Source organism: Pectinophora gossypiella, chromosome 16 (genome assembly GCF_024362695.1).
Source record: "Pectinophora gossypiella chromosome 16, ilPecGoss1.1, whole genome shotgun sequence".
Lineage (NCBI taxonomy): Eukaryota > Metazoa > Arthropoda > Insecta > Lepidoptera > Gelechiidae > Pectinophora > Pectinophora gossypiella.
Window position 1 is genome coordinate 9,786,327 of NC_065419.1, and position 24,203 is coordinate 9,810,529.

At 35.9% G+C, this 24,203-nt stretch overlaps 1 protein-coding gene across 1 annotated transcript in view; it reads right to left on the reverse strand.

Annotated features, from left to right (window-relative positions):
• The window catches only part of LOC126374099 (uncharacterized), a 39,678-nt gene extending 21,698 nt beyond the window's left edge, over positions 1-17,980 (reverse strand). The window contains exon 1 of the mRNA XM_050020575.1: positions 17,809-17,980. Within this exon, the coding sequence (XP_049876532.1) occupies positions 17,809-17,866 (58 nt within the window). The 5' untranslated portion in view covers positions 17,867-17,980. The remainder of the gene's footprint in view (positions 1-17,808) is intronic.
• Between the last annotated feature and the right edge of the window lie 6,223 nt (positions 17,981-24,203).

The following is a 24,203-nucleotide window of genomic DNA, read 5'->3' on the forward strand; positions in this document are numbered from 1 at the left end:
GAAATATCTTCACTACAAAAAACCCAAAATAGGACTGTCCCACCTATCAACAATGAGTTCCAGAAGGCCATTGGTACCACTCCTCAATCAACTTAGCAGGGATGTCACTTTAATTTTTTATCCGGATTGTAATTGATTCATTCCTGTATTGGGCTGGTTTTCCCTTCGCGGGAAGGTCAGACAGGCAGTTGCTTCTGTGAAAAACCGGACCTGTCAAATCTTCAGGATAGATAAAATAGCAATGCTATTTTTAAAAACTGTAAAAACTGAACACTGCCTCTCAAGATACAGGTCTCCTAGTTTGAGAGACAGGGTTACCTTCTGCTTTTAAATAGCCACTAACAAAATTATATTTTATTGCTAATGTAATGTTTAAAAATATGTAAATTGTTCTTGTTGTGTGAAATAAAATTTATTATTATTATTATTATAGATAAGCGGACCCTGTGAAAAACTGAATAATGCTAGGGAGATAATTGTAATTGATTCAAAGAAATCGACGTTTTGTAGAAAATTAGGTGACGTTATACAAAAAAATATACATAAATATAAATACGTGTTTACTTTATCTTTTAAGTATATACATAAAGCAGATAAGCATACATAATGATTCATCGAGACCTTTAACTCATCAAATCAGTGCACTTATTGTGAATAAGGTCGCGCATATATTACCCCTTAACATTGGCCTCAATTTTCCAAGAAACATTCTATACCGAATTCTGGAAAAAGTATAAAGAGCGTACTCTATTGACTCTAACACATTAATCACGAACACTCATTCCGCACTACAATGCAAACAATACTTAGCTACTATTGGGACCTTCATCGATTTAACATTGGCTGGCAAATAAACAACTTGCTAACCGGCTCATTCCGCCGAGTACTAAGTAGTAAAGTCAAGCAAATGTAGGGTCTTCTACATTATTTTACTACTAATAAATGTACTTACATCGTAAAAACTTGATTAAACTTACTCTATTAAAACATACGTCGCTTGTTTATTACACATTTAAAGAATCAACTATTATAAATAACAAGTAACCTATTTGGCACACGCTACAAATAAAAACGATTCCTAGAATTGAATTCTAACTGAATCGAGGGGAGGTCAAAAAGTTCGCGGAATGGAGGGGTTGGAGGGGGTTGGTTTGCTCGTACAGGTAGCCGCTAGTTGCACACCTCATTAACAGTATATGTACCAAGTTTGAAGCAAATCGGGTCATTAACGTTTGAACTATCGACCAGCAAACAAGTGAATCGGGAAGAACTCAGCGAATATGGAGAAAATTGAACACCGCGCCGTCATTAAGTTCCTCACCAAGCAAGGAAAATCCGCTCAGACGATTTTTCAAGAGCTGTTAGCAGTTTACGCGGACTCTGCCCCTGGTAAAACCATGGTTTACAAGTGGCATAGTCTTTTCAAGCAAGGAAGAGAGTCGATTGAAGATGACCCCCGCTCCGGACGGCCCATTGAGGCCACCACACCGGAAATCATCGAAAAAGTAGAGAAACTTGTATTAGAAGATACCCGCTTGAAGAAGAAGCAGCTTGCAGCAATGGTCGGTGTATCCGAAACAAGTATTTTAAATATCCTACATCAACATCTTGGGATGACTAAGGTCAGCGCAAGATGGGTTCCAAGAATGCTCACGCCACTTCAAAAAAGCGAGCGTGTCGAGTGTTCTCGCCAGTTTTTAGAGCTCTGTGGAGAGAATAAGGAAGAAGTTATGGCCCGGATTGTTACTGGAGATGAAACCTGGGTTCACCACTATGAACCTGAGTCGAAGCAAGAGTCGATGCAGTGGCATAAAAAAGGCTCACCTCCTCCAAAGAAGTTTAAGGTGTCACAATCGGCCGGAAAGATCATGGCCACTATTTTTTGGGATACAGAAGGTATTTTGCTGATTGATTATAAAGATCGTGGTGTTACTATAACGGGACACTACTACGCTTCTTTACTGGATAGATCGAAAGAGGCTATCAAGGAAAAAAGAAGAGGAAAGCTGTCAAGAGGTGTGCTCCTTTTGCACGACAACGCACCCGTCCACACGTGCCATGTTGCGACGGCTGCCATTCACCGATGCGGGTTCGAAAAATTAAACCACCCGCCTTACAGTCCAGACTTGGCCCCCAGCGATTATTATTTGTTCCCAAAAATGAAAAAGGAACTGCGTGGACGAAAATTTGGCGATGATGAAGAAGTCAAGTCTACAATTTCGGCCTATTTTGACAGCAAAGAGAAATCTTTTTTTTTATGATGGAATAAACAAATTATTTGATAGATCCGGAAAATGTGTTAAGGTTAAGGGAGAATATATTGAAAAGGAAAAATAGTTTCGTGTTTAATTTCGACCCCCTTCCCCCTCATTCCGCGAACTTTTTGACCTCCCCTCGGAATACTCGCCAAAAACTGGCCTGTTCATGTGTGATGTCATAATTTTAATTTCTGTTCCTTTTTTAAAACGATGGCTTCCCTCGCATTTCTTGTTTATTATTCTAATTATGTATTTTTTGCGGCTTCGAGCGCGTGTTCATTATGTTTAATTTAAATTCTTGCATGCCAGTAACGCTTTTTTGATTTTAATTTAATTTTTACTTAAAATTTCAAATCGTCAGTGTTAGGTAATAGGGCAGTGATTACATTGTAAATTAGAAGTGAATAGAAATAGTTATTTTGTTACTTTAAATAGATTTCGATGAAGTTTGGCGTAACGCAGCGCTGACAGCTGGGATGGTGACAGACTGGGTGTAATATGCGCCGTAGAGTGACATTTCTATGGGGAGAGGGAGAGCACAGTCTTCTGTCATTAATTAAATTACAACAATCGTTCAAAAGAGCAATTTAAGTTTCCGGTACTTAAGGTCCTCAGCGCTTAATTCGATGTTCAAATCGCAGTTACTTCAGTTAAGGCGGTATTACGACTGTGACATCATCAAGTATTTGTCGAATACAATGGATAATATATTATGCAAATGCAAATTATCCATTATAATTATTATGAATCAATTGAAAGTGATATGATAAGTGTAAGTAGTTGAATTGAGAGCTTTTTGTTTAGCAATTGCATTTCTATATAGACTTTGGCTTTTATTAAAACTAATTCGTCCGTTTGAAGCGTAAAATAAATGAAAGACACGAATACAATATGATAATATGAAAAAGTATTGATTCATTTTAAAACAAATCATCACATACACATTTTTTTGACCTTATATCCAATGAAACCAAACTATTTAATGCAGATAAGGTAACTTACATAAGTATTTACTGCCTAACTGTCTAAGCCACATACTAAATAATTTTTCTTATTAGCCAAATAGCTGAAGTGTAGGTATATTTAGAATTTGACGACAGAAGCCGACATTCTTTTGCTATTTATAGAGTCAGAAGTAGTGCAGTTACAAAAATAGTTTCCTTTTGTCAGTCCTCGGTTTCTGGGTCATTACCAGTCCTTACTAATAATTGGGGAATTAATCTGGCAAGTATTTTGACCTTGTTTTTAAACGATTAATAAAAAGTGAGTTTGTTGATTCTATTGTCGAATTACTTATGGCAGCTAATAAATTCTAAATTTGAATATATACAGAAAACGCGGGAAGTTAAATGTAAAATTATTTGTTTTTTGAAAATAATGTATACTCAGTGAGGTTACGAGTCACAAAGCTCAATTTTAAAATCCTATTTATTCCTTGCAGATTGCAATCCACATGCGGGCCAGACTGTATGTCTCTTAGTCGAGGTTTTACGATAGATAGGTAGGTATATTATTATACACTACGAACTGTGACGTCATCGTATTAGTGTGATTTTTTTGAAAAAGTATCTAAAAATATTCACGGTATTCCACAGCCAGTACATAAGTATAATTATTTATAAATAATATAATGCATTGATAATAAAGCTATACGTTCTTATAATAAATAAATAAATAATATTTATATTATAATCATGGGCTTTTTTTATCCCGGCCACATGAATATTATAATGGGAATCAATGAAACAGTAAACAATGGCAAGAGAGAAAGAGACGTCGTTAAAATACCTACCTATCTTATTTTTTAAAATATCGTTTATAGGTTAGTAGTTGCTGTTGGATAATGGTCGATTTTGACCCGGATTTTCTTAGAAAACACTCGATCGACTTAATATGAAAGTCACAACACTAGCTTATGTACTTTGACAGATTCTGATTTCATTATTACCGCGCATTGAGAGGACTGTAAAATGTTATATTATTGAAATATAATCTTTAATAATAGTTAAAAGTATATATTCTTTATAAACTCTAGTTAAAATTCTTTCGTAGTAAGATACGTAGATTGATGACTAATGTTTGACATTTGACCCTAAATGATATTCGTAAGGTCGTTCCCCACATTGACACAGGACCCACTTGATCCATTAATAAGTCTTGTTTGACGTTAATCGTAGACGTGGTTTAGTAACTAGTATGTCACTTGGCTGCGGAGAAATATGGTGCAAGTTCATTTATCTTATAACTTTCGAAGGGATAACCTTAAAAAAAATTTCAGAGATTAAAAAATAAGCAACTTTCAACCTTTAGTCACTCCAAACAAAAAAGTCATTTTCTGTGCCTCCTAACGCAAAAATGCGAGCGGAACAGATAGACCGCGAGCGCTCTCCCTTTCTAACTTAGCGGATTACGGCCATCTAGAAGTAAGACCTAGAGGGAGTGAGGCCAGCGGCCGATGCGAATTGGTGCGGGGCGGAGTGCTACCGTTCTATTCGTAGTATATTAATATTATTATATTCATTCATAGTGAGTTCCGAATGTGTAATGTAGGCTGACCGGGTAGCAAGTTTTAAAGTTATTGACCTATATAAACTTCTCGAAAAATAGTATACTTAGGTATGTACGTAAGTACATAGAAACCATCTTAGCTATAGCTAAGGAAGGAGGAAAGTGGGATATTTTCAGTGATGTGACAAAATTTACGTAAAAAAAGAGCTTTGTTACCTAACATTTAGGCAGTCAATTGTCATTTAGCCATGTCAGGGGCCTTTGGCGGCTCAATAGTAACCCTGACACCAGGGTTGATGAGGTTGGTACTCCGCCTCACAACCCACACGATAGAATATTTAGGCAGTGGGCAAATAGTACTGTATTCATGTGTTATGTCTGATTGTTTAAATGTAGTTCTGTTCAATAAAGTATATTTGATTTGATTTGATTTAAGTCATATTATGACATAAAGAACTACTGTTTTACTGTGGATTAAAAAAAAACCATATACATACTCACCTATTATTTAGTACTAAACGTAAATTTTTACAGGATGCTTCGACACAGTTATCGTATCTATGCTACAGTGTTATGAAGTTAATGAGCGCCGCGTGTTGTTAATGACAATTAATGAGTGGTATGATTATGAAAGGTACTAGATATAACCGGTTTTTAGTCCTTTGTAGTATCTACAGTACGTCAGTTGTACGCCATTCACTGTTATATAACTATTTAATGGCTGAAGTTTTTTTATAAGATTATCGGTAACTACATTGCTGCTTATTAACTTATTGACAAGTCATATAAAGAAATATATATGTCAAATGAGACAAATTGTACAATAAATAGAAGAAAGAGTATGGAAGGGCCAAGTGAGCGCTATAATAAACGCGCGCCATAAACCTGTGAGCTAATAGTTCATACTTCAACTTTGATAGTAAGTATATTAAAAGGTTAACAGCCTCCGTGGTCTAGTGGTTAGAGCGTTAGGCTCACGATCTGGAGGTCCGGGTTCGATTCCCGATGGGGATATTGTCGAAATCACTTTGTGAGACTGTCCTTTGTTTGGTAAGGACTTTTCAGGCTTGAATCACCTGATTGTCCGAAAAAGTAAGATGATTCCGTGCTTCGGAGGGCACGTTAAGCCGTTGGTCCCGGGTATTAGCCGTAAAAACACCTCCACCAACCCGCAGTGGAGCAGCGTGGTGGAGTATGCTCCATACCCCCTCCGGTTGATTGAGGGGAGGCCTGTGCTCAGCAGTGGGACGTATAGTATAGGCTGTTTATGTATATTAAAAGGTCATCTTGTGTATTGATTCCTTATCATAGGAAAGCTAAAAACCTTAGTGTGATCGGCTATTTATTAAAAAAATACTTTTAAATGCAGTATCTTACAAAAAATAATAATAAAATTGCAGTCTACCACGTAAAATATGCATTGCCGGTAAAGTGGCTATGGAATTTGAGAAGCAGTAGAGGTGTCGTAGTTATCTGTTTGCAGGAGTAGTAAAAGAGAGCTGGGTTGAAGCGGTTCTCGTACAAAATGCCCGTTAGGGCCTTTCCATCCTCTTAGTACATAAATTTGTCTCAAATTATGTATAGTATGTAATAAGTAGTAAAAAACATAAATAATAATAAAAAACAGTTTATAATAAAAACAGAGCAATCGTCCATTGACCACTGATAAAATCTTCGCTTCAATTTCCTAAAAGCTGTTGAAATAGGTGCTTAACCTCACAAATGGATGAATACTGTCCATTATAGGAATCAATGGTGTGATTTGCCACCATTCATTTACAATAGTGACCAAAGGAGGGTCATGGCTTTTTTATTATTTCCGATTAGAAGTATGCGGGCCCTTTTGTTAAACTCTATAGCACGGCAATTTATTTTACTTGAGTTGAGAATGTAGAGATACGATACATGATAACTATTTTTAGTTTTTTGACGGATTTATCTTTTACTTGTTACTAAAATATGACGGTTGGTAGATATGTTTATTCGCACATAAATTGCAATTATTTTTTTAAAGGATAAGATCGTGACAGTGGCAAACGCTGCTTATTTTTGATCTGCCAATTATCAACGTTTTTTTTAATTAATTTCCCAAAAAGATTTAGCAGTTTTACAAAATAATATTTGGGTTCTTAAACATCGTTATAACACTGTCTTATCACACTTTCTTTCTTATCTTAATCACGTAATAATAACAAGATAAAAGCTATAAGATTACTTCATCTCAAAATATATCGTTTTTCTAAAATTTACACATAAACCTACTTTGACAGCGAACTGTTACAGTGCATACCTACACCTAAAATTAGGAACATAAATGTAAAAAAGTAAAAAAAATATAAATACAATGCCGTGCTTCGGAACGTTAAGCAATGTTAAGCCGTTGGGCTGATGTAAGTACGCAGTTGTTACTGAGTCACGTCAGGGGCCTTTGGCGGCTCAATAATAACCCTGACACCAGGCTTGATGAGGTTGGTCATCCACCTCGCAACCCACACGATAGAAGAATTATTTATTAGATAAATAGCTGATAATTTGTCATAATCGTTTTTTAACTTGGCTAAGGCCTTGGGTTTTCATCGCGTGCATTACGCCACCAACAGCCACAATGTGTTGCCTAATGTCTCCACACGTCTACTACGGTTTATTTACAGACGCACGATGCAAGAAACTGGGATATCGTATTTATAACGAACATTTAGGATGAAAGAATACCGTGTGTTTAAATATCATGCCACGTCTCGTGTAGAGTAGCCAATAAAACACCTTAACATAACATAAGCTCACGACTATTATTATATTCCAGAAAAGTAACTAGATTTAAACTTTCTTTTTTTTTATAAAAAAAAATAAACTTTATTTACACCTTAAACAAAACAGTTACAGAACAAAAATATCAAACAAAACAAAAATAAAATTAAATAAAACTAAAACTAAAACAAAGAAACAAAAATCAAAATAAAATAAATTATGTACAATTAACTAATAACTAAATTAATTTTAAGTTTTGACGACTAAAATCAAGAAATAAGATTTTTATTTAACATATGGAAACTAAGTTTGACGTTTAATAACATACCTAAAGATTAAAAAAGCAATGCAAGAAATAATGAATAAATTCTTAATTTGATTTTGCATTTTCCATTTAATGGAGGATTCTGACATAATTAATAAAAAAAAATCAGTGTAAACGTTTAAATACCAAAGATCATCATCATTATCTTTAGCATTATCCCGTTTTCACAGGGTCCTCTTACTTAAACTTAAGATTTGACAGGTCCGTTTTTTACAGCCCGCAAAGGGAAAACCAGCCCAATACAGATTAGGTCACACACCTCCGAAAATGCATTTCTCGGCAATGTTTCCTCACGATGTTTTCCTTCACCGCTGAGCACATGATAATCATTTATAATCCAAACATGAATTAGAAAAATTCGAATCAATTTCACTCTTTTTTCAAATCAAATTCGACAATCATTGGTTTAGGCCTGTGCTGGATTCCATCCTGCGACCTCAAAGTGAGAGGCAAGCGTTCTACCAACTGGGCTAACAGGGCTCCGCCAACTTAGCCACCACGGCTCTGTCCTCATTGGTTTAAATATTAAAGATATTCCCGGAAAAATATGAAGTTTCTATAGGTATAAATTCCAACTATTCCTAGACCCACAAATAGCGTACTCCCGCCGATTTATTACTTGTAAAATATTTTATTACCGTGTGCGGTTTTAACTGTTTGTGTAGGTGGGTAACTTCCTTTTAGACTCAGATAAAAAATAAAAATAAATTAAACTCAATACGCTTATATTTTTAATGCAGGCTAAAGTCACAAGGCAAGATAATTTGTACAATTAAGTATGTAATATTGTGTAGCGATCTCACAAAATTAATTGTAATCAAAAGTGGCTGAAGGTCTCTTTTGATTACTTTGTGACTGTACCCATCACATCAGTAAGTTTACAGAATAAGTGCATTTTTTTTTTATAGTGAACCGCATTCGCTTTTGCCCATGCGGATTCGAAAGAACGCGATCGGTTCGTTGCTCTATTGCGTAAAACTTGTCTACGGATACACTTGAAAGTTTGCTGGAGCCTATACATAACATACTAGACCACATTTATACAGCGTGTTCGTCAATTTCTTGACGGAAGAAAGTAATCAAGCCACGACGTTTTAGGCTTTAGTTAAAAATTATGGAAACTTGATATGGTATTTCTTAAGAGAGTAAAAACTCTCAATGAATCGTTTAGAAGTAGTTATGCTTTCATTTTGATATTAGATCTCTCTATACTTAATGATGTCTTTTTAAAAAGATTTTGCATAGACGGAGCATGGAATACCTTGTAACATATGCATTAGGTAGGTACTTATGTTTACATACGGTACGTGTGCACGTGTGTACGATAAAGAAAACTTATCTTAAAGTTACTTATTTGCTACAATTTTTTCTTAACTTGATCTTTTTAAAGTCTAAGTAATGCCTTTAAAAAATAAAGTACTTAACTTACACAATATTCAAACGTCTCACAGCAAAAATCTTAACAAAGATGAGAATTTCTAGCGCAACCAAAGCTAAGTACCTACGAGTAGCTACTTTTATTCTATTTTGGAGTACAAATTTTAATTTGGAATGCCACGGTCACGGTAGAAAGCGGTCCCTTCACCTAGTACAATGGGAAAAGGGCTAAAGTGTGTCATAGCTCGAAAGTGAAAGTTTATTGCCGATGCGTGAGTATAGAAGAGGGATCGTAGAATTGTAACGCGTTGTATATTATACCTAATATATGGTCAGAGGGCCTAAAGAAAACATCTTTTCGATTTCGTTAACGCCGAAGAAGAAAGGTTGTCTCAGAATCCCCCGGTACCGACCCCTCCGATGTGGTCGACGATTTCCTTCAGCGATTATCGCCAACGACTTACTAGAGTCTATTAATTATTTCAAATATTATTCTTTCAGACGACCACTTGGTGGACCAGCATGTCCCGATTATTGAAAAATGAAAATTTACCCGACCCGACAACCCTAGACAGAATGTCATGGCGCCGCAAAATTAGGAGAGCCGACCCCACCAAAAGTGGGATAGCGCAAGGAAGAAGAAGATTCTCTCAGACGACGCCATGGGCCGAGGTTCGCGCGAACCTGGGCACTCTCAGGCCTGTTGTCTTAAATTTTGTACCGGGTGAAAGCCCTCAGCGCTCCCCATTTGTTCAGTCAAGTAGTTAATGCTATACAAGGCAAATCCACAATACTTAAGTCACATAAAAAGTATGTATGGGACTTCTTAAGCCCCAAGAATTTTGGCTTGGTCTTCAGGCACCTGGTGCAATGTTAGAAACGAATAACATTTGTTAGGTAATTCGGTGCATAGTCAGAAATGAGTAAAATATTTCAAATGGTGCCCGGTATTGACGTAGATGTTAATAAAAATAAAATAATTTCGCGAAAAAAAAAATTCAGGCGCGTCTTAAGTAGGCCCCTAAGATTCTCAGTGCAGGCGGAACTCAGTTTGTGTTCTAAAGCTACTTTTGACTGTTCGATCATTTGTAACATAACGGCTAAATATAATTTGAATAACGCCGGTTCGAATCCCGGGACCGTACTTGCACCAATGAGTCATTAAGTTTTCACTAACAAAGTCGACTCGCCCATTATAGACGGCGATACGGCTCAACATCTATCACGTTGGTCTAACAGAAAGTGAGGCGTGAGTATTTAGTTCATCTTATGATGGATGTACGGTCACGAGCATTAATATGTATACACTTTGGTACCATGTCACATTAACTTATTTGACAAATTGAACTGTAAGTCTCACTAAATATCAAATATGTTAGTGCGACAGAGTCCTAAAGTGGGTACATTATATTGCTCATGACTGTACCTCTGACTCCCTCAATTGGAATATACTTACAGTCGTGAGCTTATATAATTAATGAGGAAACTAAAGACACTTAGAAATAAATTTAAAGAAATTAGTATTTTAACTTTGGCATCACAATATATCTTTGAAAATTTAATTATGTGAAAAAACATATAGGATTATTTGCAAAAAATAGCGATCGGCACATTGTTAATACCCGGAATAAAAATAAACTTGCTTTACAAGTCAGTCGATTACACAAGGTTACTAAATCTTTTAAGGGGCAATGTATACGTTTTTACAATAAGATTCCCATTGACATTCAGAATTTGCCTTTCAACTGTTTTAAGACAGTAGTTAAACAAAAACTTTACAAAAAAGGTTATTATAAAGTTAGTGATTTTTTAGAAGATATGAATGCATGGGATTAACTGCTTGAGAACTGATATTAGGCAGCTAAATTACTCAATTGTATACCAATATTTTATGTTTATTTTTATTTTTTTAAAGAACGTCTAGGGCCCTGTGCCGAGGTTTTTCTTGCAGCTTCTTTTCCCCGGCTATACAGGTTGTGAGAAGCTGCAGTAGTTTTAGGCGGATGAGACGTTCGTTATGTAAAATTGATGATTCAAAGTGTAACTATGTTACCTATTGAATAAAGATATTTTTGAATTTGAATTTGAATTTGACAATGCTAAAGTAAACTCTTCAAAAATGCACTTCACACTTTAACTCCTTTTGCAAGATTTGCTGATAGTATAGTTAAAAGTCACCTTGACCTAGTGGTCATGCCACAATGCAGTTATAAAGGTCACGGATTAGAATTTTAAGAAAACTACACAAAAAGATACTCATAGCAAGTATCATATTTATAACACAGCATATACATGTTTTTTTTTTGATATATTGGAATACGTACAAAATGTTGAAATTATAATATTGTTTTCGTTAAAAATATTTAGTAAGTACTTTCTTTAAACGATCTTTTCAGGCTACGTTTTTCAAAAACTATATACATGGCGCTGTACAGATTTTCCTTCTCTTAACCTTCTAATTTCATGGATAACTGACATAATAATGCATCTTTTATCTTTGTTTTTGTGCCCGGGTGCAATAAAAAAGGTAAATGATGACCTTTTTTTTGCACCCGAGCACATTTACATATTCCACTCAATAATATTCTGATCACAAATAAGAGAAAAAGAAAGTAGAAACGTATTTATATATACATATGATCCAATCCAAATATCAAGCAACAATAATTTTTATAATCACTACATAGTATAAAACAAAGTCACTTTTTCTGTCCCTATATCCCTATGTACGCTTAAATCTTTAAAACTACGCAACGGATTTTGATGCGGTTTATTTTAATAGATAGAGTGAGTGATTCAAGAGGAAGGTTTCTATGTATAATAACATCCATTAAATAGTGGAGAAATAGTGTTATTTTTGAGGTTTTTAATGTGATATCGTAAATAATTTATTTTTTCCTCAGCATTGCAGCTGAGCGAAGCCGGGACGGGTCGCTAGTATAATATAATGCTTGTGCCATTACTGTATATTTTTGAATAGTTATATCGTCATTGAAACACATAATAACGGGTTCTTACCGCGTTCAAAATAGGGATTCAGTCATCCCGTGATCATGGCACTTGCAACAGTGTCGAAATATCGGGAGTCTCATATCCCTATTTTGAACGCGGTGAGAACCCGTTATTATGTGTTTTAATTATGATAATAACCGCGTAAACTTAAAACAATGTATAGTTATATCGTCATCGTATTTTTGTACTCGAGCAAAGAAAGAATAGACAATTTTCACGTTAGAACTGTACAACGCCATCTATATATAGTTTTTGGGAAAAAAGCCTCGACAGTCGCTCATTACCTAGGTAGGTACTTGCTTATCATACTATAAAATTACTGATGTCACAAATCCGAAGCCTTTATTGTGAGACTATTTATCCCGGCCCGTTTAGCTTCATGTTAATTAATCTACATTGATTTTCATTTTAATAATGAATACGTATTTAGTATTTACCTACTTATCGGTCGGTAGATTGTACCAATTATTATGTTCAATAAAATACGAGTAGGTGTATATATTTTTTATAATTAGCATCAACAACTGTAACCACAACTATTACCATTAAACAGAAATAACTACGTAAGTATTTGCAAAATGAATATAAATATAAAAGATATAACATAAATTTAGCCTATATATGTCCCACTGCTGGGCACAGGCCTCCCCTCAATCAACCGGAGGGGGTATGGAGCATACTCCACCACGCTGCTCCACTGCGGGTTGGTGGAGGTATTTTTACGGCTAATAGTCGGGACCAACGGCTTAACGGCTTTTTTCAGATATTCAGGTTATTCAAGCCTGTAATGTCCTTACCAAACAAAGGACAGTCTCACAAAGTGATTTCGACAATGTCCCCATCGGGAATCGAACCCGGACCTCCAGATCGCGAGCCTAACGCTCTAACCAATAGACCACAGAGGCTGTTTGATATAATAAAAAATATAACGTAATTTAACAAATGTGGGAATTGGGTCAGAGAGGTCAAAACTTGCATGTCGTGGTACATCGTGTTCTTTACTTAACCTGATGGCCCTTTTTTGACTACCTACATATACCACCAACCATCAACCTATATTTTACCTAAAATATACAAAATTAGGTTGTAATACTTCCGGGTGAGAGCCCTCGGCGCTCCCCATTTGTCCGGCCAAGTAGTTAATACCATCTGAGGCAACCTTCTCTCTCCCTCTCTCTATTTAAGAGCTGCGCTCTTGTCGGTGGAGTAATCGCCATTCCTCTCTTCTTCCCGCCAAAACCTTCACCTCTCGATACAACACGACCTGCACCTTCTCTTTTATTTGTTTTGAGGCAACCTTACAATAAGTAAAAAAAGTTGTAATACTCGATAAAATATGATTTGATAGTGACTGTGGTTCACCGGCTTGCTTCTCAATCGGGAAGCGCCGTTATGTACCTATGAGTTATTAATTTATCTTATGTGCGATTTTCACGAACACAGTTTGGTAAGGACATTTACAGGCTGATCATCTGATTGCCCAAAAAGTAAGACGATCCGTGCTTCGGAAGGCACGTTAAGCCGTTGGTCCCAGTTACTACTTACTGATGGAAGTAAGTAGTCGTTACATGAGCCATGTCAGGGGCTTTGGCGGCTCAATAGTAACCCTGACACCAGGGTTGATGAGGTTCGTACTCCACCTCACAACCCACGCGATAGAAAAAGACTACCACAGTTGGCACGACCATTATAGATGGCGATACGACTCGCCATCTATCATGTTGATTTAACAGAAAGCTCGATGAGATGTGTGTACCTTAGCATGTTTAAGAAACTTTGTTAAAAACTCTTAATTAACCTCTCATATGCCGAGATACCAGACACAATAGATTTTACATTGTGTCTGGTCGAGATCCGCGTTCCGGCGTTCGAAAGATTAAAAGAAAAAGTATACTTCCTGTAAGTAAATAAATAATTTCATTTCACATAACAGCGTATAGCCTATGTGTATGTCGAAAGAAATCTTCTCATTCATTCAATTTGCTATGCATTACACGTAATCATGTAGTTAGGATGCAAATAACGTGCAATTGATAAATTGCGCACGTTATAACACATCATAAATTTTACTTACTTGTAAATTTAGAGAGGTACCTAAGTATATTAACTTCTAAAATAAGTAAACGTGAGACTTAAAATCATTTCTAGATAGAAAATAGCGTTTTTTTATTACGAAGTTTTGTGCTTCGGAAAGCACGTTAAGCCATTGGTCCCGGTTACTACTTAATGATGTAGGTAAGTTAGTCATTAGCCATGAAGCAGGGCCCTTAGGCGGCTCAATAGTAACCCAGACCAGGGTTGATGGGTTGGTAATCCACCTCACAACCCACACAACAGAAGAATAAAGTTTTCTTGAAGAAAATCTCATAAAAATGTGATTTTTCAAATATGCGCTTACGAGGTTTTATAGACGCCCTTTTAGGTATAAGTACTTGGTATATTATGAAGGTGTACGTAGGATTCCCCTATCCCCAGTAGTCTTACCGAGTTTTTTGTTAAAGAACGTCTAGGGCCCTGTGCCGAGGTTTTTCTTGCAGCTTCTTTTCCCCGGCTATACAGGTTGTGAGAAGCTGCAGTAGTTTTAGGCGGATGAGACGTTCGTTATGTAAAAAATTACGATTCAAAATGTAACTATGTTACCTACTGAATAAATATATTTTTGAATTTGACTTTGAATTGAGTAATCTTACCAGTTGAACTACTGGGAATTTCCTTCCCAATAGACTTACTGGTAGGTCCACTGGGAATTTTGACTTCCCAGTAAAACAAAATTCTCAATAGTCCTACTCGTATATAGACCTAGATAATATAGACAACCTACATAGTGAACTTGAATCTATGAAACAAACATTATCAGAACCATAATATTATTAGTACAACCAACGAGGTTATAATCACTAGAACACCCAAGAGATGGTAATTGTCAACGCGTAATTTTGTTAGCACTTTGTATTTTTGCCTGAGCAATACCGGTCTATAAAATACAGCTGTTACTTTGTAAATAAAAGAAACACATTCGTTCTAGATTCTTCATTAATTCATTTGTTAATTTTACTACAAATCCAATAGAAAAGAAAGAAAAATAATGTGGAAATTGTTTGCGTCTTTGTTAACGTAGGACCCACGTATAATGAGTAATTTGTATAAGGGGTAACTTGGTAGATTAATGTCAATGGGGAACCCATGAAGGTAACACAAAAGGAAAAGGTGGAGGAGGAGAAATGTAGGGTTTACATTACATACAAGTAAACTTTTTAAAGACTTTGGCAGCCTACTGCTAGCTCGTGACGGGATAATCAACACAGAACATAAAAGTTAACATAAACATGGTCCAAAATAATGATACCGAAATATCAAGATTTGTCGCTGTATCGTAAGGTAAATCGAACAACGCGAATAGTCACAAACGTAGTGTCAAACTTTGACATTTTATTGTGTGATTTATAAATTGATGGTTTTAATAATTCATCCAGTTAAGTACTTATTAATATTTTACTTATTTTAAATGTGGGTTCTATATGCAGTTTAAAGCATAATATGGGACTGATTACAATAAAAATACTAAACTGTTATGAATTTCATTTCAACAGGAAATCCCACTTGATATAAACTTAGATTCATGGTCTGAATCATCCCTGTTACGATGTCACTATCACCCTGTATAATTATTACTTTTAGGGCAGTGTCCGAACACTGCCCTACAATATAATATGCATATAATATGCAGTGCCGAATTGTCGGCAATTCGGCCAAGTAGTTAATGCCATTTGCGACAAATCTAGAATAAGTTACGTTAAAAAACAAGTCCGAAAAGTATATTCTAACATTTAAAGAACATGATGATAATAAGGTACTTCGCATGACATAAATACAAATAGACATTACCATGCAAATTAGATTATCGCTCACAGAACTAGATAAAAAAATATGAGCCCACGCTCCTAATTCCTTATGCAGTAAGCACTAACAGCTGTCTCGTCAGAAAACAATCTAAGTAGCACACATTTTCGATAAGTATTTATTTGTTTAATAAACTAAATATTAATATTATATACTATAAATGTAAATATTTATCGAAAATGTGTGCTACTTAGATTGTTTATCTTAGATTATATATTTAATATATATACGCGAATATATATGCACGTATGAGTAATTATATGTGTTGATGTTTATTTGAGTGTGAGGAAACCCACATTAGGTTTCGGAGGCGTCTGACCTAACCTGTATTGGGCTGGTTTACCTTTCGGGTTGGAAGGTCAGACAGGCAGTCTCTCAGGTTAAGTAAGCGGACCTCGTGAAAATGGGTGATGATGATAATTTTGAGTGTAATAAAGAGTTTTTGTATTGTATTGTATGGAAAAGAAAGTATTAAGTCAAAATATTTAAAAAGTATTAGTATAAAAATAATTTGAATTTCCTAATAGATAAACTGGAGTTTCCCGGGTTTCCCAGTAAATGCTTCTACTATAACAACTATATGGATGTCTACTAACAGGCTAAATGCAGAGACCGAATAATTTTATGTAAGTAAAATCTTTTTGTACACCCGTGTAATACAAATAAACAATTCGATTTTTGAAATTCAGTATTTGATTCTAGTTTGATTCTAGTAAAGAAACAAACGACTTGCAAACGACACTGTTGAAATCACAGCACATTTTTCACATAAAAAAGAATACTAAACATTAGATAAGGCACACTTGTTTTGATAAAAATTATCTAAGTCTGACATTATTACTTCAACCACCAACATTAACAACCGCCATGTTCGGTTAGCAGAAGGTTCAATCTTAAAAGAGGTATTAGGTACCTACCTTACCTAGGTTCTTTACACATACGCACACCTGACGATTAAAATCAAAAGTGGTTTCATACGCATTCAAATAACGCAGGTTACGAAATTAACTATAAAGGTTCGCGTGGTTAGTCTTGGGATACCACTTTCGAAGCAAATCGTAGTGGTTGCAAACCCTAAACTGGTAAGACCAGTTTCATTCAAGTTTAACACGCCCATATTGACAATGTTTATATATATAGGTACCTACCTATCTAAATATAAAACGCACGCTTAGGTGTGACGCTATTTTCAAAATAACGAACCTTTTGCATAATTCATGCATGAATTTATGTGGTAGGAAGGTATTTCTTATTGTTATTGAATGTTTTAAACAAGCATTTTGTGGTTTATCGTGGCGATTTTTATCAAAAATGGTCTTGCCACTCGCCGCAAAGAGAGTCGCTGTCAACGCTACAATTCACATATATTGACAAATAGTCCGCATAATTTTATTAGCTGTAGGTAATTAATACGTTCCATCAGTGTATGTAATTTATAAATAAGGAGAAACGTCGTCACTTGTTTTGCAACTTAAAAAAATCTCCAAATTCAAATCTACACCTATCTTCTATCTATATTGTAGTTTACTAAGTTTGTTGCATAACGACGCAACAACGCGTAGGTAATTCCACTTTAACAGGCGGGAAAATCTTCGATAAACTGCAGTTGCTTAACGTAAACACACCTCAATTGTTTACAACGCCAAGTAAGGTAGGCTAATATTCTTTAATAAGACTCACCATCTCGTACAAAGACAGCCAATAGGAGCACAGGCACAAGGATAGCTAGGTTCGCCATTGCAAAGATTATTTAATGAAATAGAAAGTCACCCGCGAAGTTTTAGGTACAATGTGCACTGAAGAACGCGCGTCCGCCGACGACGAGTAGCGATTGACGAGTGAACGCAGAGCCAAGAACTGGATGGTTAGGTTGTGGTCACACTTGGTGGATTTTCCTTGGGACCATGATACGGACCTTTTCAATCAATTAAAAAAAGTATGAGTATTCAAACTATTATACGGTTGATAGAATGCTTCAAGTCATTGACTATAGTCAGTGAATTATGTTGTTACTTGTTACCCAGACATATTTTTCGAATATTTTTTAATAAATGCTCTTTACCTTTTATTTGTTTTGTATCATCTACATTTATACATAAAAAAACACAACTTGTAAGTTAAAAAATCACACTTAAACTCACCTTACCATAGCACGACACACCTAGTTCTGTTATCTTTAAGGTACACATTAGGCAAATATCGACTCATTGAAGATAATGTTTTAGAACAAACATAAGGTTCTTAAACTTGTCAAGCTGCGTCACACTACCTATACGTTGGATGAATAATAAAATTGCAATTTGTTATTTATATCTTAAGCAGACTGGCTTTCTGGCCATTCTCGGTCAGCTGACCTAATGACACTAATGGCCAATTATTTGAAACTATAATGGATGGATGAGTAAGGCTGAGAAGATAGATAGCTAGATGAAAATTTTATGAAAATGAATAAAATAACTTTCGATTAAATTAAACAGATTCGATTTTTGCTGCAGAATATCACAAATATGGAAATAAATGTTTTCTTCTCTTTCTTTCTAAATATCTAAGAAAAGCTTCCATGCCATGGTAATAAATAAATAAATAAGTAGAGTTCACCCGTTTACACAGGGTCCGCAAACCTAACCTGAAGAGTTGACAGGTCCAGTTTTTTACGGAACTGAATGACTCTCTGACCTTCCAGCCTTCAAAGGGAAATCCAGCTTAATACAGGTCAGGTCACATACCTACCTCCGAAATGCATTTCTTGGAAATGCGGGTCCTCTTTGAATGTGGGACCTTCGGACCGTTCTTCCAACTGGGCTGTTCTGTGCAGTTTTATATAGACACTGCACGCGGTGTACTATCAACCTTACATTACGCTTTACTATAAGGCTTGGCAAGCGTATTGCGTAGTACTACACGATGGTGACTTGTAATCATAGAGTAGAGCGAAAAAAGATAGGTACAATAATACAGGTATTATGCTGCCTACTTTGCAAGTAACGGTGCGTATTTACGCTTATGCCACGCTTCGTTGGGCTAGCGTGTTTATATGGTGCTGAAATGGACTAGGACTGGGGGGTTAAAAAGCCACATTGAAACTATTCATTTAAAAACCAATAAGTAGTGCAATTTGACATTTGCGCATATAAAAGTAAGTGCGCAACGTCAACAAATATCAAATATCAATATTGCTTTCTTAGCTGAATTGCATAGATGTGGCCTTTTTAACCCCCTGATTCTTTGTTTGTTGTAAATGACAATCCAGGTAATTGGCAACATCTCCTGATGCTACAACCGATCATATAGTACTTTCATCTTATGGTCGTAAGGCCCAAAGTCCTTTTAAAATCCAAATCCCATTGTTTAACTATTGTGTCTGGAAATCCGGGCCTTACGAGGATATAAGTACGAGGATATGCACCATAAGTTTTTTTTTGTACGTACAATTTTGAAAAGAGGCTGGTGCCTAAACTAGGTAAAACCTGTCATATAGGACACCAGGTCTCCAAGTTAACAAGAAAAAACTTTATACTCTATACCTAAGTTAAGACGTTGTACTTATATGCGAGTTCATTTAGTCGCTCATATCGTTAAACGTTTTGTGTTCATTGGTCTGGCCAAACTACAACATGATGTGGGCAACGAGTGATATTCTATTTCATGAAATGAACAATTTTAAGATCTAGCAACGACAATAGGTAATTTAATTACCCAGCTACCTAAGTCTTATAGGTTCTATCCTGGACTGGGAGGGAATAAAAACATAAAATACATTTAGCTGTTTATCCTCCTGGGCACATCGTACAAATTGACAGAGGGATTGTTTCTTTTCTAACATGTGGGACCACTATATTGGGTAAGATCATTTCAGCATGACATTAAACCTAGACATTCAGCAAACACGCTGCACCAATCAAATATTATTAAACTGTATTGACCGGTCTTCAAAGATAACATTTGAATAGTTAATTAACTTACTTATCTGTTTTATTATTGATCTATGAGACAGTTGACCTAAGATTTAGGTTACGAAAGAAAGAGATTCGATATTTTTGTTCCGACGTTTTTAATGCTTCCGAATATAATAATAATTTCATTTCTCATAATAGTATAAATAAACGCATATTTCGTAACATCAGAATGTCTTATCTCTTATTTGTACTACGAACAAATTAATATTAACGAAAGAAGGAAAAAGTTTGAACATTATTATAAGTAGATAGGTAAGTACCTAAACACTCTTTTATTATTGTACAACATTTGAAGATATTTATGATGTCACTAATAATGAGGTCACTGGTTTTATAATTAATGTTCAATTGTTACTGTGAAGTAGATGGCTGGATCATCACTTTACGATAGCTAGTTATATGCCTATAGCTATCCTAACATTTACTTAGGTGTTAGTGATAACGTAACGAAAACTTTGAGGGATGATTCTGAGTTAATATCAAGTGGAATTTTCAACACTAAAGACATCTGTTACTCTAATATAACATCAAAATAGTAACGCAGATTACAAGACGAACTTCTTAGTAAGTATACCTACTTAAGTATACTTACGATCACATTGCATAATATTCTACCGTATGTTTGCTTTGTTGATATGCCCAAGACGTCCCATTTACTGAAATTTCCGGCCCGTCAAATGATGCTAGCTATAGGGAAAATCTATAAAAACTTAGCGATAACTTTTCTTCCGTGTATATTATATTATTATATCTACCTAAAGTGCGTGTTAGGGTATCATGGTTCTAATATATGACGTATATTAGTTACTCTATGGTATTATTTTTGTTATTTGTATACAATTCTGTAACCTAACCTGAATTGGGCTGGTTTTCCCTTCGTGGATTGGAAGAGCAGACAGGCAGTCAGTTGCTTCTGTATAAACTGGACCTGTCTAATTTTTTTGGTTAGGTAAGTGGACCTTGTGAGAAACGGGTTACGTTAGGGAGATGATGATTGGTATACAATTATGTGATCCCATTAACAACATCTTACAGAATTAAATCCATCCATCCATCTTGCTAGTATGCAACTTTTTTAATGGGGGACATTTTATCTAGTGACATGTGTCTTCAGAGACATCGAGCGATATCGGGCGACGTCGCACGACGTCCTATCGTGCGACTTTGTTATAGTAAAAATTGTCGTAAGACCGAATGTCCTTTTAAAATTTAAAACCCCATTTTTTAACTATTGCGTCTGGAAATATCGGTCGCAAGAGAAAATAAAGAAATTGAGGAGAAAACTAGGCGAAATATGACGACATCACGTCGTCCGATTTCGGCATATTGTCCAATGTCTCCCGACATATCGCTCGACAAATGTCTCCTAGTAGGGACAGAGCTTCACTTGTCTAGCGATTATTCGTCGTCAGAGATGATAAGAAAAAATTTGGCATAATGAAGTAGCATATTCTACCATTTTTCCCTGTTTAATATAAATAATAATATAATGTGATTTGTTCCCCAAATAATGGGTCATCGCTCGTAGAAATCCCCAATCTATTTCTACTCGCTCAGAATAGACTGTCATTCTCCTCATTCTTGTGTGAACTTCCGACATAATGCAACAATTCGTCGCTCCAATTATATCGAAAATAGCCGAGTAGAAAATAAACAAAACACCTGACTACATAATTCGTTGAATTATTAATGATTTGTCTATTTTTATGACTTGTATTGCTAGCATAGAATTGTTATAACATTGCTCATCGGTATTCTCCTGGGAATTTAAATATTTTACTACATAATCAGGTTGGCTTAACCTTATAGACGACGATACGGCTCACCACCTATCACGTTGGTGTCGCCTCGGTGAGGTCTGGGTAATTAATTTATCATGGGTTGAATGAACTTTTGACTATTAACTAGATTATATTATAACTGTAAAATTTTGTTGCTCTATTAAGTTCTATTACTCCTTCAGACAGATAACTACGATAGCTCTACTGCTTCTCTAATACCATAGCCACTTTACCGGCTATGAAATGTCGTAAGATAATTACTGCATAAAAAAGTATTTTTGGTAATAAATAGCCGGTCGTGATTAGGAGAGATCTCCTTTAATGAGAGTCGATAATTGTTTTTTTTACCCTGCAGAGTGTAATGCACAAGACGACATTTTAATATACTATCGCGGAGCTCCGTGCGTCATAAAGTTTATGGATAAGTGGAGTGCATGTTGAAGTATGAACTATTGGCTCATACTTGTATGGCGCGCGTTTCTTGCTCACTTAGCCCTCCCAACCACTTTCTTTTGTCCCGTGGTTTCAATTCAGGTACAAATTGACCTCTAATTTATATCTGGAATAAAATTAATTAAAATATCGAGGTATTTTTGAAGAAAATCACATCAGAATGTGATCTCAAAAAGGCGCTTGCGTGGTTTTCACTATAAACCAACGATAAGAAACTTCGTCACTTTGTTTATGCTGTGACATCACTCAGGTGCTGAGGTCACATTTTTTTTTAAGTATAGAATTGCTTACACATTTGTTATCCGTAGTCAAAACATCATTTCAATCTAATAGGTATTGGAATGTGGTACATACCGGCTGAACAATAGGAACTATAGGTATTATAATAAATATAATAGGTAAGTAAATAATAAATATTTTACCGAGTCGGGTTGGGTTTAGGAGACAACGCCGTGCAGTGGAGCAACCTGATGTGCCTCCCCATTCCCCGTTGATTGAGGACAGACATGTGCCTAAAACTGGTACGTACTTAATACATTATGTAGGATACATTCTAAGCTTCAAAATCCCAATATATAAATTGTATCCATATCATGTCTTGGCTAGATTAATCTATCCCATAGCTGGTCTGCAATTTCACGTCTTCTTCCATTTCACGACTTTCTTTCCAGTGCTTCGCGTTTTATTCGTCGCGTAATCTCCGTCTAGGTCTGCCAATTCGAAATAAAACTCTAATTCTGGGACCAACTGAGGTTGAGCCCCATTCAGTACCTTAACCTTCGGAGTTGAAGACATGTCTTCTTGTCACCAGACCAAGTCGGTATCTACAGTTGAATACGAACATTTTCAACGAGTTTCTTTAAAGTTCTAATTAACGTTGATTGTAACTGAGTCGTAAAAATATGTGTCATTGTATTTCAACCTGTATGTTAGTAATGTTTGGTTTGCAAGGTTAAAGTATGAGTCAAGACACAAAGTCACAATACCATAGGTAAGTAGGTAAAGTACCCACGCTTGTAGATACTTGCTTCATTGAGTGTGCTTGTCTTCTCTCTACTGCGTAGTCCAGTGATTGAGCGTTGGACTCACGATCTGGAAGACAACTTTGAATACTGGTGGGGATATGTTGCTTCTATGCTGTTCTGGGAGCAAATAAAAAACATAGAAAACGTTCAGCTGCTTGTTTTCCCGGGCATGTCGTAAAAACCGACAGAGGGATTGTGTCCTCTAACATGATAGGCTAATGTTATGGGCGAAAGGCTGATCCCTTATCACCATAAGGTTCATCATATCCAGCTTACGACATCGTATCAACAGTGGCTGCAAGTTGTCTTTGATTACTTGTGGCTCTGCCCACCCCATTAGGGATTACGGGCGTGAGTTTATGTATGTATGTATATGTTACAAAACTCACTTTGTGATCCCTGATTTGGTTACTTTGGTTAATTTGGTTGGTGACATTACAGGCCAGACATTTATCACCTGATTGTCCGAAAGTAAAATGATTCGTTTTTCAGAAGGCACGTTAATCCTCAATTAATTTACTATGTACCTACTACCGCCATCTGTTGACTTAAGTTGCTGATATTTCGAAGCGCTGGCGCTGTCTGTTTGAAACAACTAAGAACTGTTGAAGTACAGCGATATTTAAACAGATGTCGCTACGTACGTAAATAGAAACATTGAAAATCTGCATTTTCTATGCGTTGTGTCAAAGTAGGGAGGTACCTACTTGAAAAAAATTGGATTTTTAAATGATGCTTTAATCTCTAGTATTTACTTGAGGTAAGTAAGTGATGTATATAGTTATATGAGCCAAGTCAGGAGCCTTCAGACCTATAGTAACACTGACACCAGGGTTGATGAGGTCAGTCATTGACCCCAC